We start from the raw sequence: 17771 nt of genomic DNA, 5'->3' as shown, positions 1-17771 counted from the left end.
AGGGATGACCAGAATGGAGGCTTCCCAGGGTGGCCTTTTCACTTCCAGGTGCTCATCTCTTTTCTTTGCTGCTTTTATTCCTGCCATGAAGCTCAGCTGCTGCATTGGATTTCAGGCTTTCCTCTTAATATATATATATATATATATATATATATATATATATATATATATATATATATATATATATATATATATATATATTATCTTCCCCCCTCCCCCCCCTTATTTCAATTTAATTATCCCTTGGCCCTGGTAAATATCTCCTCCCACCCTCTTGTTTGGGTCTGATTCCACAGTGGGGGAAAAGGCCTGTGGCCGGATTTCCAGCAGGTCAGATCAGAATGGGAAATAGGAAGGCGAATTTTTCAGTGTGAGGCAAGGAAGGGTTTTCATCCTTAGGCAATCCTTATGGTGAGATGCACAGATGTATAGATCAAAGCTGTGCAGTCTTGGGAGAACTGAATCTCCAACCCTGTACGGTCTGTCAGGTTGGCATATCATCATCCATTTTGAGCCAAAAATTAGCATTTATTTTTTCAGTGTGTAAAATATTGAGCTGTCCTTATCTCACTGATTTGGTTACATCTCTCATGAATACATCCTTCCCCTTTGGAAATGTGGACACCATTTTAAACAAGAGTTACTTTCCTACTTTAATCTTTCCAAATGAAGCAAATAACCTTCATGAATAATGCTTTTCCTTTCCTTTATTCTTTATTCAATTGTATTGGCCTGTTTTCAGTTCACTGTGTTGGTAGGGCTTTTTATAGCATGTGTTTTAACTCTCTTTTCAGACTGGCAGCTATAGCCATTCCAACGGGGTTTTAAGCCCAGGACTGTGGATAGCTTCACCTTCCCTTGCACTCTGTGTCTTCCCCATTTCCATCCCTGGAAGGCACAAATTGTTCTCTCCCTCTTTCTGTGTCACTATTAATCCTGAAACTGTGGTGCAGTGACTGGAACATTAGGCCCAGAGGTGAGAAAATTGGGTTCAGATCCCTTCTCAGTATGGAGCAATGTGGGTGGCCTTTGACAACTCTTAACAGCACAATCCTAGGCATGTCTACTCAGAAGTAAATCTCATTATAGTCAATGGTGCTAACTCTCAGGTACGTGTTCGTAATATTGCCATCCAAGTTTCACTATCTCTCTGAACCAAATCCTATGTATGTCAACTCAGAAGTAAGTCCCATTATAGTCAATGGGGCTTACTCCCAGTTAAGTGTGTATATAGGATTGCCAGCCAAGACACTCTCACTCTCTCTCTCTCCCATGCAGGGTTGTTGTGAGGCTGAACTGCTGTTCATGAGTTCTTTGGGCTGCAATCCTATATACACGCATACCTGGGAGTAAACCCCACAACACAACAGAACTTGCTTCTGAGTAGACATGCCTAGGATTGTGCTGTTGGTGGAAAGGTGGGGCTGAAATGTAATGAATAAATAGCCCTCTTCCTGGCGCTGTCCATTCCTTTGCAAGAAGAAATGCAGAAACTGGGTGAGGCCGGGTAGTTTCATGTTGCTGTGCACTGAAGTGGGTCTGATTTTGAGCTTGGGTGTGATTCTCCTCCTGGCTCAGTTCTCATTTTCCACTGGTCTTGCCTACCTTTGCACAGACTTCCAACCTATGCACCAGTGTTTGCTTCCTGCTTGGCATCCTCCTCTGTTCTGCTACTTTTCCAACCAACCCTCATGTGCATCAAGCTTTATTCCTCCATCCTTCCCCCCCCCCCACAACCCCCAGCCCTTCTTTCCTCTTCTGCTTGTCTTCCTGCTTCTTTCCTGATTTTTTTCTCTCTCTCTAGTGATGTCAAATATCCAAGAAGGCTGAAAGGGGGGGGGGGGGTGAAATGCAGACATTTTCCAACTCTAGAGAGAAAACACGGTCGTTACTCCGTAAATGTGCTGAAGTGCGCTGCTTCCATGGGTACATCTGGGAGCAAGTGTGTCTGGTACAAGATACCTGCGGTGTGGAGGGACAAAAGAAACACTCTCCAGCAATAGGATAATAATGCATGTGCCACCTCATGCATCGTCTCCACGGGGTCTCCATCTGCCCTGATTACATGCGCTTGGCACATGTCTCTATGGGGGCAGCAGCATTACAGTGCCCCCCCTTCCCCTAGCTTTTCTAGTTTTCTGGACTGGGGCTTGTGTAAGGTTCTCCCCCCCACCCAAAAAAAAAAAAAAAAAGGATATTTGAATAAAAGCCAAGATACTTGCAGGAATTACTGTGATTATATCCTATTTAGCTTAAAAGTAATCTATAAAATGCATTATATTTCTATCCAGACCCGCCTTGCTGTTACCATTCAAATCCAATCAGCTTCTGTTCGCAATGCTTTAACCACAATTTTAAAATATTCCACTCACTCTGAGAGGAAAAAGTGTTTTGTAGGCTTCAACTTTTCCCCTTCCAGGCTATGACAAAGAAACTCATTTCCCTTAAAAGCTTTTGTTTTCCCATGTCAATATCCATCTATCTTCATGTCTTCCCTCACCCTTTTCCCAACCTCCTCAAGGCCTCCTCTCTTTCCCATATAGATTCTAGGTCATCTCATTTCCCTGTTAGGCCTCAGCAGTTGTGGTCAGGCGGCTCAGATGTGTGCGTGAAGCCCCCCCCTTCATTTGATCTCTGGTTTTTCCCATCAGCTCTAGGAAATGTACATGGCTTTTGTGTCAAGCCAGGGGGTGGGGTTAGATGTGGAGGACTGGATTTCTTTTTCTAAAAAAATTATATGCTAGAGTGGTTGACGAGGCAGGTGTTCAGCTGATCTCTGGTGGGCAGGCCCAGTTGAGTAATGAGTTTGTTTCCATGCAAGAATTGAATACACATGCACTCTAGGGTCAGACGCAGCCGACGCTGTCAAATCCATTAAGGTGGCTTATTCAAATCCATTTTGCTGATAAGTTGGAATCCTGCTTTCCCCGCTTCCCTCAGCAGCTGCAAGTGGGGAGGAATGTTGGCAGCTCGAGTCTATCGCAGCCAGCCCATAGCATGTAGCACCACTGACCCAACACACTCTGCATGCTATGATGGGGGGGGGGGGGAATCAGGCAGCTAGCGAGAGGTAATTAAAAATGACTTTTACTAACCTCCCGGTAGGCCACCTTAACCCCAATGGGTCTCCTTGGACCCAGCTATTTTGCTGACAGAGGTCCAAGCCAGGAAGGGGGATAGGATATTGCACGTGTGACATAAGAACATAAGAACAGCCCCACTGGATCAGGCCATAGGCTCATCTAGTCCAGCTTCCTGTATCTCACAGTGGCCCACCAAATGCCCCAGGGAGCACACCAGATAACAAGATACCTCATCCTGGTGCCCTCCCCTACATCTGGCATTCTGACATAACCCATTCCTAAAATCAGGAGGTTGCTCATACACATCATGGCTTGTACCCCATAATGGATTTTTCCTCCAGAAACTCGTCCAATCCCCTTTTAAAGGCGTCTAGGCTAGACGCCAGCACCACATCCTGTGGCAAGGAGTTCCACAGACCGACCACGCACTGAGTAAAGAAATATTTTCTTTTGTCTGTCCTAACTCTCCCAACACTCAATTTTAGTGGATGTCCTCTGGTTCTGGTATTATGTGAGAGTGTAAAGAGCATCTCCCTATCCACTCTGTCCATCCCCTGCATAATTTTGTATGTCTCAATCATGTCCCCTCTCAAGCGTCTCTTTTCTAGGCTGAAGAGGCCCAAACGCCGTAGCCTTTCCTCATAAGGAAGGTGCCCCAGCCCCGTAATCATCTTAGTCGCTCTCTTTTGCACCTTTTCCATTAACACTATGTCTTTTTTGAGATGCGGCGACCAGAACTGGACACAATACTCCAGGTGTGGCCTTACCATAGATTTGTACAACGGCATTATAATACTAGCCGTTTTGTTCTCAATACCCTTCCTAATGATCCCAAGCATAGAATTGGCCTTCTTCACTGCCGCCGCACATTGGGTCGACACTTTCATCGACCTGTCCACCACTACCCCAAGATCTCTCTCCTGATCTGTCACAGACAGCTCAGAACCCATCAGCCTATATCTAAAGTTTTGATTTTTTGCCCCAATGTGCATGACTTTACACTTACTGACATTGAAGCGCATCTGCCATTTTGCTGCCCATTCTGCCAGTCTGGAGAGATCCTTCTGGAGCTCCTCACAATCACTTCTGGTCTTTACCACTCGGAAAAGTTTGGTGTCATCTGCAAACTTAGCCACTTCACTGCTCACCCCTGTCTCCAGGTCATTTATGAAGAGGTTGAAAAGCACCGGTCCCAGGACAGATCCTTGGGGCACACCGCTTTTCACCTCTCTCCATTGTGAAAATTGCCCATTGACACCCACTCTCTGCTTCCTGGCCTCCAACCAGTTCTCAATCCACGAGAAGACCTGTCCTGTAATTCCCTGACTGTGGAGTTTTTTCAGTAGCCTTTGGTGAGGGACCGTGTCAAACGCCTTCTGAAAGTCCAGATATATAATGTCCACGGGTTCTCCCGCATCCACATGCCTGTTGACCTTTTCAAAGAATTCTATAAGGTTCGTGAGGCAAGACTTACTCTTACAGAAGCCATGCTGACTCTCCCTCAGCAAGGCCTGTTCGTCTATGTGTTTTGAGATCCTATCTTTGATGAGGCATTCCACCATCTTACCCGGTATGGATGTTAGGCTGACCGGCCTATAGTTTCCCGGGTCCCCCCTCTTTCCCTTTTTAAAAATAGGCGTGACATTTGCTATCCTCCAATCTTCTGGCACTGTGGCCGTTTTGAGGGACAAGTTGCATACCTTAGTCAAGAGATCTGCAACTTCATTCTTCAATTCCTTAATAACCCTTGGGTGGATGCCATCAGGGCCCGGTGACTTATTGATCTTTAATTTATCAATGAGGTCTGAAACATCTTCTCTTTTAACCTCTATCTGACTTAACTCCTCGGTTAGGAGGGGCCGTTCGGGCAGCGGTATCTGCCCGAGGTCTTCTGCCGTGAAGACAGATGCAAAGAACTCATTTAATTTCTCTGCCATCTCTAAGTCTCCTTTTATCTCCCCTTTCCCTCCCTCACCATCCAGAGGGCCAACCGCTTCTCTGGCGGGTTTCCTGCTTCTAACATATTTGAAGAAGCTTTTATTATTCCCCTTAATGTTGCCGGCCATGCGTTCCTCATAGTCTCGCTTGGCCTCTCATATCACCTCCTTACATTTCTTTTGCCACAGTTTATGTTCCTTTTTATTCTCCTCATTAGGGCAAGACTTCCATTTACGGAAGGAAGCTTCCTTGCCCTTCACAGCCTCTCTAACTTGGCTGGTTAGCCATGCGGGCACCCTCCTAGATTTAGTGGAACCCTTCTTTCTTTGCGGTATACACCTCTGCTGGGCCTCTATTACTGTTGTTTTAAGCAGCCTCCATGCACTCTGGAGAGATTGGACTCTTTTTACCCTCCCTTTCAACCTCCTTCTAACCAGCCTCCTCATTTGGTGGAAGTCTGCCCGTCGGAAGTCAAGGGTTTTTGTTAGAGATTTGCCTGGTATTCTTCCCCCAGCGTGCAGGTCAAAATGGATCGCAGCATGATCACTGTTCCCCAATGGCTCAGTAACGTTTACATCTCTAACCAGGTCCTGCGTACCGCACAAAATTAAATCCAGAGTCACCTGTCCTCTGGTGGGCTCCGTGACTAGCTGATCTAAGCCACAGTCATTTAGCACGTCAAGAAATCCGGTTTCCTTATCGTGACCAGAACACAAATTGACCCAGTCAATATGAGGATAATTGAAGTCCCCCATGATTACAACCCTGTCCCTCCTTGTCACCTCCCTGATCTGTTTCCTCATTTCAAGGTCCCCATCCGATTTCTGGTCTGGAGGACGATAGCACGCCCCCAGTATTACATCGCTGCACAAGCCTGGTAATTTAACCCACAGAGATTCTACGGTGGAGTCGGACCCACCTTCAATCTCTACTTTGCTGGATTCTATCCCTTCCTTAACATAAAGGGCCACCCCACCTCCAACACGCCTCTGCCTGTCCCTCCTGTAGAGTTTATAGCCCGGGATTGCGGTATCCCACTGATTCTCCGCATTCCACCAGGTTTCCGTTATGCCCACTATATCAATATTTTCCCTTGTCACCAGACATTCCAATTCTCCCACCTTTGCTCGTAGACTTCGGGCATTCGCATAAAAGCATTTATACACGGAATGCCCCAGGATGGGCTGCTTATTCGCTCCTTTGTCCCCGCATCCTGTCATTGTGCCAAACCGTCTATCACATCCCATCACCCTACCTTTCCCAATTTCTTCTCCTACCCTGCCTTTGTCTTGTTGTTCTCTAACCTCCCCATCCTCATCCCATAGGGATGAGGAGTCCCGAACCGGATGCCCCTCGGCTCCTGTCGGCCTTCCCCCAGGGATCAGTTTAAAAGCTGCTCTGCCACCTTTTTAATGTTATGCGCCAGCAGTCTGGTTCCATTCTGGTTCAAATGGAGCCCGTCCCTCTTGTACAGGCCCCGCTTGTCCCAAAACGTTCCCCAGTACCTAACGAATCTAAACCCCTCCTCCCTACACCACCGTCTCATCCACGCATTGAGACCCCTGATCTCCGCCTGCCTAGCTGGCCCTGCGCGTGGAACAGGTAGCACTTCAGAGAACGCTACCTTTGAGGTCCTGGCTTTCAGCTTCCTGCCTAAAAGCCTAAATTTGGCCTCCAGGACCTCCCAGCTACACTTGCCCACATCGTTGGTGCCGACATGCACCACAGCCGCTACCTCTCCCCCAGCACTGTCTACTAGCCTGTCTAGACGAGAAATGATGTCCGCAACCTTCGCACCAGGCAGGCAAGTCAACATGCGGTCCTCACATCCGTCGCAAACCCCCCTCTCTATGTTTCTAATAATCGAATCCCCCACTACAAGAAGCCCCCGACCCCCCTCCCGCCGAGGAGTATCCCGAGTGCGCTCGGATACGGGCCCATCCCCTGGAGAAGGGATCCCCCCTAGGGGATTGTTTCCCTCCTCTCCAGGATGACGTCCTCCAGTCCCGAGACTTCCCACCCGGGCAGCCAAGGAGCTGCACGCCTGAGGTTGGGACGAAGCCTGATCGTCCCCAGAAGTCTCCCCACGGTCCTCCTCTGGCTGCCTGCGCTTCTCCAGGTCGGCCACCAAGGCTTCAAGGGAGTGGACGTGTTCCCTGAGAGCCTGGAGCTCCTTGCACCGAGGACACACCCATGACTTATGCCCCAGAGGCATATAATCATACATGTGGCACTCGATGCAGAACACTGGATAGCCCCCACCCTGCTGCTGGCTGTCTGACTGCATAGCTTTTTTTTTGTTGTTGTTGTTTTATTTAGGGGTCCTTTTAAAAACCGTACACTGGATAGCAGCCCTTTTCTCTAGGGAAGAGGAAGGGCAGTGTATGGGGCCCTGGCCTCCTCGCCCTGCTGCTGAACTCGCCCAGATGCTAAACTCTTGTGCCTTACCTGGCACTTAGTTCCCGAGGCACTTGGTTCCCAGAGGCTACACGCGTCTCAGACAACTACTGAGTTCCAGTGGTGGAGCTAAGGTGGGCCAGGGGGTCAATTGTCCTGGGTGCCACGCCTGGAAGAGGTGTCAGGGGGGTGCCTTTCTGAGGCCTGGGGAGGCCATATGTGGCACCCTTGAGCATTGGAAAGCTTCAGAAGGCCTGCTGGAGGCCTTAGAAGGCACTTCTGGTTTTAGTGAAAACTGCAAGTTCTTTTCTAAGGCCTTTTGGGGGGTGTAAAAAAAAATTTTTTTACCTCTGGGTACCAGATGGTGTAGCTACACCACTGCCGAGATTACCCATTTCTGTTCCTGAACCACCTCTTCCCCTCACCCTGAACCTCCCATGAGCAGCTCGCAACTTGCCACCGCTGCCACCTGCTCTAGTGTGAGTCAGGTCCATTGGTGGTGGGTGCAAAGAGCTGCCAGCCATTTGTCTGGCGGCTCTGATGTGGTCAACAGAGGAGCACCATTTAAAGTGCTGCAAAGGCATTTGCAATGGTGGAACATGAGTTTAACTGTCATACCTGTATATGTGTTTAATTGTTTATGAATGATAAACACATGGCCCAAATCTAAAATCAACAGAACACCACTTAGTGTTAGTTGTATTAACTAGCCCTTCCTTCTCCTCCTCCCATCAAACTGAAGCAATTTTGCCACCATTGATCAGGCCCTGCTGATTTCTGTTCGTCCAGACACTAACAACTGAACCTATCCTATGCCTTGGTTATTTCTAAGTTGCATGGAAGCAATCTGAGTTCACCATGTTTTAGTTTCTCTTACAGCACAACCTTATACAGGTTTATTCAGAAGTAAGTTCCATGATGTTCAGTGGGATTTTCTCTCAGATAATATATAGAATTGCAGCTTTAGTTTTTTGGGGGGGTGTAGTGGAAAAAATGAGTAGTAGTACCAGAAAAAAAATAATTCAGGGGGCACAGTGGGGGCAAAGTAATTTCTGAAGGATGAAGCCTTGTCTTGCATGTTAGATTTCTGAAAGAGAAATAATGGCGTTTCACTTTAATGCTCCTATTCGAACCACATTTTCTCTGAAGTTCTATGGTTCTGATGGGTTTCAAAGTTCAATTCAGTTCTGTCACTGACAGCTGGAAGCAAATTCATGGGAAAACATTCTTTTTACACTGTAACCCATTTTTGCCCAGCCCACAGGTGCACACGTTTGGTCCCTGTTGCGTATATGCAATGTTGGGCAGAAATGGCTTAAAAAGAACATTTTTCGTGGACTCACTTCCATGGTTTCCTATTGATTGATTGATTGATTGATTGATTGATTGATTGCTGGTTCCCTATGGTAACAAAGGAAAGGAACTTTTCACCTGCTCAGAGTGCTTTATCATCATCAATCCATCGATTGATGATGATAAAGCTCTCTGAGCACATAAGTTCCTTTAAGTTACCATGGGAATCCATCAGGGAGGGAGAAGCAAGGGAATGAACCACTTGTTGGGGAGGGGGGTAATGGCCTCTCCTTCCCTTCTGTAGCCACCTATGCCTCCCATTCTTGCCTCCACACTAGCAGTCAGAAAAGGGGACAGGGGAGAATCTCCCCATGCATGTGCCCAGCAGCAGCGTGACTCAGAAACCCCTGATGCTGTCTCAGGTCTACCACCTCTGCACAATTACAAACACACAAAATGGCAGCTTCTCACAATGCTTCTCACAGTTGCTTCCACTGCTGAAGGGCAGGATTCCTAGTTAAATTAAAGGGACTGTGCAAATGAAGGGACTCCTTTGTTCACACGCTCCCTGTAAATCAAAGCATTAGTCCTGCGCTTCCGGGCTGGAAGAAACCACACCTGGAGCAAGGTAAGAAGGCGGGCAGTCCTCTTAATGCTCATTTTTAGTGGGCAGAAAGCAGATCAGTGCAAGTTGCCTCTGCAGCAGGATGGCAGAAAGGGGCTGCATTCTTTTGTTAGATAGGAGAATTGGCGGAAGTGATGTTTCGAGCATGCTGCTAGCATGCATCCAGTGCGGTTAATTGGAAAAAAACAACAAATGGCATCTCATTGAAATCAATTGTATGGAGGTCGCCATGTTGTTTCCATATACTCAATGCACTCTGGGGGCCCCCTTTGTTCTTTAGATAGGAAAATAGGAGGAAGTGACATAACAATAACAATAATAATAACAACTTTATTTTTACCCCGCCTTTCTCCCCGAAGGGACTCAAGGCGGCTTACAACAGGTTAAAAACAGATTAAACAACATAATTAAAAAACAGACTAACAACACAATTTAAAAACAGATAAAAGCACATACACATATCATAAAAACAGTAGTCAGATAACAAGTAGTAAAAAGGTAAAAAGAGCATAGAGCAGCAAGTCATAAAAGAATCAGGCCTGTAAAAAATTAAAAGATGTTGAAAAGATGTTAAAAAGGCCAAGAGCTCAGAAGGCTTGTTTAAACAGCAGGGTCTTCAGGCCTCGCCGAAAAGTCTCAAGAGAGGGAGCCAATTCTTACATCAAGGGGGATAGTATAGACATAAGTATAGAGGTGGCCATCTTTCCTAGCTCCGAGTTCACTTAGAGAAATTCTAGTGTGGCTAGTACCTAAAAAAAGAATGTGACTCAAGCACTCTCTAATTGAGAAAAAAAATCAGCTCTCTAGCACTAGAAGGTAAAAAAAAGAATGCAGCCAGGGTGAAGTGCATCCCAAATCCACCACCCTCATGCACCTCCTCTGCAATCTGCCACTGCTGCAACCCACATCACCTCACCTAATGGATGAGCTGTCCCTATACATGCCATGAGCATTTCATGTTGCAAAGGATGATGGGAATGCCAAGACTCAATTGTTTCAGCGCAATGGGCACTGCAGAAGCCTGTAAGAATCTTGATCCTCTCTGCTGTTTCATTCATTTATTCATTCATTTCCAGTAATTTTACCTTGCCTTTCTCCCCAAGGAGACCCTAACATTGGGCACAATCCTAACCAGGTCTACTCAGAGGTAAGTCCTATTTTGTTAAACGGGGCTTACTCTCGGGAAAGTGTGGTTCGGATTGCAGCCTAAATCATTGTTTTCCTCCACCCCTGCAGTCTAGTTGCCAGTAGGTTATTCCCTGGCTTTAGGAAGGTGAACATCCTCTTTTGTTATTTCTAAAGCTCAAGTTCTGCCCTGAAATTTGATTATTGATACACTTAGTCCCATCAGGTCTACAAGTCTACAGACTCAAACCCTCACGTAGCTGTGAAGCTCTGACTTGACTTTGGGTCGATCATTATTTCTCAGCCTAGAATTACTATACACACAAGATGATGCTAATTTTGGGGTCTGATTCTGTGTTTTTGTTTGTTTTCTGCTGCGGCTGTTTCAAAGTTAAGTTAAACTCCTTATTTAAGTTTGTTGCTTTATTACTGTGTTTTTCACTATCATTGTGAGTTGCTTCGTTCAAAAGACCAAGGACAAATGGCCTAATAAATAAACGCATAGAACATTACATCTCTGCCCTTTTCCCCTTGCTGCCCCCTGGGTACAGAACCCCCTCCTCGAACAGATGCATGGTGCCACCTTCAAATTCTTTCTCCAACCCCCATCATTGTGCTTCCCAGCTGTAACCATGTTCAAAATGTATGTAACTGCAATTGTCCACATACATCCTTCCTTTGTCTTGCCATCCCTATGTTGTTTTCTTCATTCCTTATTTTGATTGTAAACACCTTGGGGGCAAGGGTCTATGTATTTTCTGCTTAAGTAATTCTGTAACAGCGCCCTACAGGTAGACCACAGCTGCGATACAAGGACATCTGCAAGAGGGATCTGAAGGCCTTAGGAGTGGACCTCAACAAGTGGGAAACCCTGGCCTCTGAGCGGCCCGCTTGGAGGCAGGCTGTGCAGCATGGCCTTTCCCAGCTGACACTTGGCCAACAGTCTGAGGGAAAGAGGCAAAGAAGGAAGGCCCATAGCCAGGTAGACAGACCAGGGACAGACTGCACTTGCTCCTGGTGTGGAAGGGATTGTCACTCCCGGATTGGCCTTTTCAGCCACACTAGACGCTGTGCCAGAACCACCTTTCAGAGCGCGATACCATAGTCTTTCGAGACTGAAGGTTGCCAATACAGCAATTCTGTAACAGACCAATCTTATGCATGTCTACTCAATAAGTCCCATTATAGTCAATGGGTAAGTGTGGATAGGATTGCAGACTAAGGGCCCAATCCTATCCAATTTTCTAGCACTGATGCAACCACAACGCAGCCCCAAGGAAAGGGAACAAATGTCCCCATATCTTAAGGAGGACTTGATGATTGCCTCCCCACCATAGGGTGCAGTGCATGCTTCATTGGCACAGCTGCACCGGCACTGGAAAATAGGATAGGATTGGGCCCTAAAGGACCTCGTGAACTCTGCTGAGTGTATAAAGACTGGAAATAAATAAATGTACACTATCATCATCATCATCACACCTCCCTTAGGCCAAATAAGAATTGCTTGCACCATCCAGCTGTTACTTGTCAATTTAATGTGTGCCAATTAAAATTCTGTTTACGCAAGATGTTATCTGCAAATGAATCTGGTTTGTGCTCCGATTCCTCTACAGTGAAGGGGACAAAGGAAGGCTCTAGGAGTAGGGCTCAGAGTTCAGGAATTGCCACTGTCTCTTAAAAATGGGTGAGTAAAACACTCTTGACTGTTGTCCCTCTCTTCACAGATTTCCTTCATTATGTCATCCTCCAAACTTCAAGATGCAGATGAAGTTTTTGGTAAGCACCATTTGCCTTCCTTGCTTCACCCCCCCCCCCCAATTGGTTGCCACCTAAGCAGAAGTATTTACACCCTCTTGACAAAGAAAGAGGCTAGAACTTGCAAGCCCTGTCCTGCAACTTGAAGGCCCCCCCCATCCCCCTGATTGTTAACCTGGCAAGGAAAATATTCTGGACCTGCTCAATGACACCACCTGATTCCTACTTCACAAATTCAAGCAGAGCCAACTCAGATTAAAACCTCATTTTATCATTATAGGGCAACTGAGAAGACATTGAACTGGGTGTGATTTGAGAGACTTTTCCTTTCTCATAGAAAGCTGCCATCCATTGGTCTGTCTAGCTGAGTTCCATCTGCTCTGACTGACAGGTGCTTTTAGGGGGTCTTTCCAACTCCTGGTGCTTCCTCTTTTAACTGGGATTAACCCTGAATCCTTCTGCATGCAATACAAGTGCACTACCATGGAGGTATGGCCAACCCCTGTTCTAGACATGAGATAGGCCAGAGGATTCTTCACACAGTGGGCCCTTGCTATCTGCAGGGGATCTGTTCAGGACCCCCTGTGGATACCAAATTCCATGGATAACACAGGTCAACACATGTTTTGCTTCCTTAAATGTTACACCAATTCCTGGGTATATTTGGGGTGCTGTTTCCAAAAATGGCATCCATTTTGCCCTATCATGTCTAGTTTTGGAGACACGGCAGAGCCTCTTTAGTGAATGGTTCAAGCGGCTTCCTCATGAGGAAGCCTACACCATGGCTTCCTCATGAGGAAGCTGCTTGAACCATTCACTAATGAGGCTATACTATATCTCCCAAACTAGACGTGATAGGGCAAAATGGATACCATTTTTGGAATCGGCAACCCAAATTCATATCAAACCACCATAAAGTTTGGGAAAAACTTTTCTGACCCTCAATTTTGTAGGCCTGTGTAATTAAATCCATAGGAGGGCCTCAGAGGATCTCCCAGAGACAATTGCAAGTCTCCAGCACAAATCAGAAGTGCTTTCTGGTTGTGCCCAGGAGGTGTTCTGAGGCCCTCCAGCTGCAGGTTCGACTTCCGCAGATACTGAAATCAGTGGATGCCAGGCCCGTGAATAAGGAGGGCTCGCTGTAATTAAGAACCAGTGTGGTGGTTAATTAAGACTGTCAGACAAGAACATGGGTTCAAATTCTCACACAGTCATGTAATTCCCTGGGTGACTTAGAACCAGTTACAACCTCCCGGCCAACATAATAACTCTTCTTAAGGTTGCAGCAAGGATAAAATGAACAGCAGCTGTGCTATGTCAGCTGCCCAGGGCTCCTTGGAGGAGGAAGGGCAAGCCTGTAATGTCATAGGGAGCAATAATACAATTGTCACATTTGAGCACATGAAACGCTTGTGATTTTCATGTTCATTTATGTGCACATCCCTACAGGGTCAAAAATGTCTCTGCCCATAGATATGTACGGGGGGGTGGGGTTAAGGATGAAAGGAAGGACTGTAGCCATGTCCACTGTTACAGTGTAGACTTTACAGTGCTGGCATGATGCCTTCTGCCTGCTGGACATTTTCCATCTCTGTGCTTTTGTGCTCATAAGCCTGGTGTTTAAAGGAGGCAGGGACAGGCAATCTTTGCTTGCCTGTCATCTGAACTCAGGAAAACGTGGCTCATTTTCAGTTTATTCAATCTTTCAACATGTGACCCAGACTCATTCCTTCCTTGTGGGTTTTTCCCTTGTCTCTTTTCCAATGCCCAAAGCATTGTATCTTGTCTGCCCCTATACATGTAATAGAAGAGGTGGGTGATCGAAGTGTCACATTCCCACTGCTGTTTTTAAAAGTGCATCCTCCCAGGCGTGTGTTCCAGCGCAAAAGGAGGGGGTTGAGTATGCAACCCCCAGAATGTATTTCTTCATTTTTAAAACATCTGTCAAGCTAAGCCTCAGTTTCACAAAGTGGCAGGTGGTGGGGAACAGCCTGCTGCTTTCCTGCAGTGAAAAATATTGGGGTAGATGAAAACTCCCTATTTGGGCTATATAAATGAAGCTGCAGAAAACTGTCATATATTTAATTTATTTAAATATATTTAAATAAATTTATTTAAACATTTTTTTTTATCCTCCAATTCTTCAAAAGATTAACACAGTGGAGCAGATCTTGTGGAAGGGGGAGATGGTCTTAGTCATCTCAAATTGTGGTACAAACATGAGTTTGGAACACCATTGAGGGCAAAAAAAACCCCAAAACCCCGCAGGTAGGCCCCAGTGTAAAATGAAGACAATGTCAGTGGGAAAAGGGTTAAGCACATGTCCCTTCCCTGTCACATGTCTGTTCTCCATTCTCCCATTCTCAAATAGCTTCTGTTGGGTTGTTGTAGAAGTGTGTACATTCCACGGAACTCTTCTCCAGACTTGCACCTTGAAAACTTGATCCAGAAAAAATAAGCCATTTTTGTACACTTTGTTTCTTCTGCCTTTTCAAATAGATTGCACACACACAGTCAATTGAGCGTGTATGAACAAAGATTGAGAATTGCATACTGTACTGTAATACATACCTTATTCCTCTCACGTACACTCATGCATTCAAGAGAGATAGCTCCGTGGAACCTCCAGATTAAGAAGCAGTCTACCGCTGAATACCATTTCCCAGGGAACTGCAGCAAGCAGATCATTGCTTTCATGCCTAGCTGTGAGCTTCCTGAAAGATGTACTTCACCACTGTGGAAAACAGGATGCTCAGACTGCACAGACCTTGGGCTGTGCTGATCCAGCAGAACTTTTCAGTGCTTAAGAATACTCTTTTCCTGGCTGCACATGTCAGACTGTCCATCCACACTGCTGCAGGGCTGACTGACTTGCACAGCTGCTCTGCTTTCCTCCTGCCTGGATTTGCTCATGGTCCTGGCAAAATGGATCACCAGCTGCAAGTGGAAAAAGCTATCACCAACCTTCCCATGTTCCATTTCCCCTGGCAATTCCACTGAATCATTCCGAAGACTCGTTAACAGTTCAGGCCCTGTTAGGGAGAAAATCTACTTTTGTTAAATCCGTGGGGAGAAATCTGCTCCTAATCCCCTTCATCCAGAACCAGAGGAAAAGCTCAGTCCTAAGATGGCCAAGTCAGACTGAGATTTGTTATAATGGATGCCCAGTTTGTGTGTGGGGTTGCGCTATGAGAGCATCTCTCATAGAGAGCATTTTCTCTCTATGGAGTAATCGCAGCCAGTGTTCATGTGTCTAGGTGAATTTGGGAGACTGGGAAGCTATGGCAGAGAGCGTCCAAGCAACCTGGGACTCAGCAATGATCTCATCTCAAATTAAGCACTGTTGTATTAACCTCCTCAACTTTGCCTGCTGATATTTCATGCCCTCTGATATTGCTGTTCCTTGCTTCCCACTCCCAGCCTGGCTCTGTGTGCTCAATTAAACTGGTGGCTGACTTTCAGCACCCTGGAGATGCGCAGCTATGCAATGCGCCCTTACCCGAGAGAGAGAGAGAGAGAGAGAGAGAGAGAGAGAGAGAGAGAGAGAGATTGCATCCCATCCAGGGATGCCTAGCAGATTTGATTAACAATTCATGAGATGCGCTAGTCTTGGCTGCTCTGTATGCAGGGAAGGTGCGGCTGAGATGGTGTTTAAGCGTGCACACATGTAGTCTAAATGGTGGGGGGTTAGGATTACAGTGCAGCAATCTACAATTGTGCACGTGGCAGGAGTTGAGTATTTAAGGAACGAGGTGTGACTTGTGAGCATGTGTGCGTGAGATAGAGATAATGTCTGTGTGCAAGAGAGAGGGAGACAAAGATGTGTACTGTACCACTGCTTCCAGCCTATTCAATGCATGTTTATGCATAAATGAATGCAACTTACTTATGAGACTTGTTCCCAGGTAAGTACCCTTAGACTTGCAGCCTTAGAGAAAAATCCTATGCAGGCAGGAGTAAGTCTCGGACTTGGAATCTGCACATGAAAGGGTTTGAAATCTGTGGGGCAGGCTACACATACATAACTATAAAGGTCTATAGCTTGGTAGGGAAGGGCCCAAGCTACCCAAGAGGTCCCCAGTTCAATCCCTGGCACCTCCTGGTAGTGCTGGCAAAGATCCTTGTTTGAAACCTTGGAGAGTTACTGACTGTCAGTGTGAACACTACTTAGTGGACCAGTGGCAGAAGGCAGCTCCATGTACAAATCAGTGGTGCTTTTTTTTTTTTTTTTTGGCTTGCCTGATTTCACAGTCACTTCTGGGGGATTTTGAACTGCTTGACCATGGAGAAATGGCAGGAGGAGTGTGCTCACTTACCATTTTTTATTCCCATTCTAAATCACACAGAGAGGCTTTTTCCCCAGCAGGATTTTAAAGGCATGTTTGCAAAGGGTGTGTGTGTGTGTGTGTGAGAGAGAGAGAGAGAGAGAGAGAGAGAGAGAAAGAGAGAGAGAGAATGCACAACAGAAAAAGCACTTGTTTTAAGAGAACAAAAATGTATGAACATGAGAGAAACACACAGGGGGATGTATGTCTATATGCATAGCATCACACATCTGTGTGAAAACGAATTGTGCAGCCTGGTGTGAAAAGAAAGTGTATTTGTGGATTCAGCATCTCTCTTAAGCACCAATGAATGTGTTTATGTGCTTTGGGTGTGCTTGTACAGCATCCGCTGTTTTATCCGTATCTGACAGGGAGCTGTCAATGTACGACAGCTGATCTACAACGGGTGTCAATATCAGACAGGCATCAGGAAGACTGCAATAAAAATGTGACAGTATCCAGCAGAACTTATTGAACGTTGCATGAACATGTTCACTTCATCTATCAAAACAGGCAAATTCTGAATGTTGAAATACTAGGTTTTGATTCAGATATCCAAAGGCTGAATGTTTCCAAAGTGGTTCAGAAGAGGGGATGAGGGTGGAACAGAATCAATGCCTCATAACCAGGGTTGCCAACCCAGACTCAATTTGTCCCTGAAGATTTTTTCCCCTACATGACGCAACATGATAAATTCCTGGTTTCCCTGTGAAAATCACCAGGATTGCTTTCAGAACTCATCTGAAAGCAAGTTGATGCTGATTCCTGGAGACAGATTTCCAGAGGGTTGGCAACCCAACTCACAAATGAGTCTTAAGAACGCCCCATGCCATCAGGGATGGGATTTTACTTATTGGCTTGTTTCAAACAGTGACATCCTGCTTTCCTGCGCACTTGAGGCTTAGACTCAAAACATAAAATCCTACGTCATACAATGATAAACCCAAAACACTAACTCCAAAATCATGAAAAAGGAAACTTTCTATAAAAGGATGATATTCAGTAGGCTCCTGTATTTTCAAAATTTGCTTCTATTTTGGTTGGGTTGTTTTTTTGTTTTGTTTTTCAGGTTGGCTCCTCCTCCTTTTTGAACCCTGAATCTGGGGGCAAAAGTAGATATGGTGGTGGCAACCAAATTTGTTCACATGTTTGCCCTATCCATGTCTACAGAGTGGGTCTGTGTGCATGCATGTGTGTGTGTGAATTTGCAACATCACAAGGGATGTATGA

The 17771-nt window shown here is 46.0% G+C and overlaps 1 protein-coding gene across 4 annotated transcripts in view; it reads left to right on the top strand.

The window, feature by feature from the left end:
• Positions 1–17771, top strand: part of SAMD14 (sterile alpha motif domain containing 14) — a 38411-nt gene that overhangs the window by 442 nt on the left and 20198 nt on the right. For 2 of the 4 annotated variants that reach the window (XM_066631334.1, XM_066631331.1), the window contains exon 2: positions 12186–12237. In XM_066631334.1, coding sequence (XP_066487431.1) covers positions 12198–12237 — 40 coding nt within the window. In that variant the 5' untranslated portion in view covers positions 12186–12197. Of the gene's footprint in view, positions 1–928; positions 977–10439; positions 10484–12185; positions 12238–17771 lie in introns of those variants that run through there. The other 2 variants (XM_066631335.1, XM_066631332.1) reach the window with 2 other exon arrangements.

Source organism: Tiliqua scincoides, chromosome 5 (genome assembly GCF_035046505.1).
Source record: "Tiliqua scincoides isolate rTilSci1 chromosome 5, rTilSci1.hap2, whole genome shotgun sequence".
In the NCBI taxonomy this organism is placed as follows: domain Eukaryota; kingdom Metazoa; phylum Chordata; class Lepidosauria; order Squamata; family Scincidae; genus Tiliqua; species Tiliqua scincoides.
Note: the sequence above shows the minus strand (reverse complement) of the source record. Positions and strands in the feature narration are given on the sequence as shown.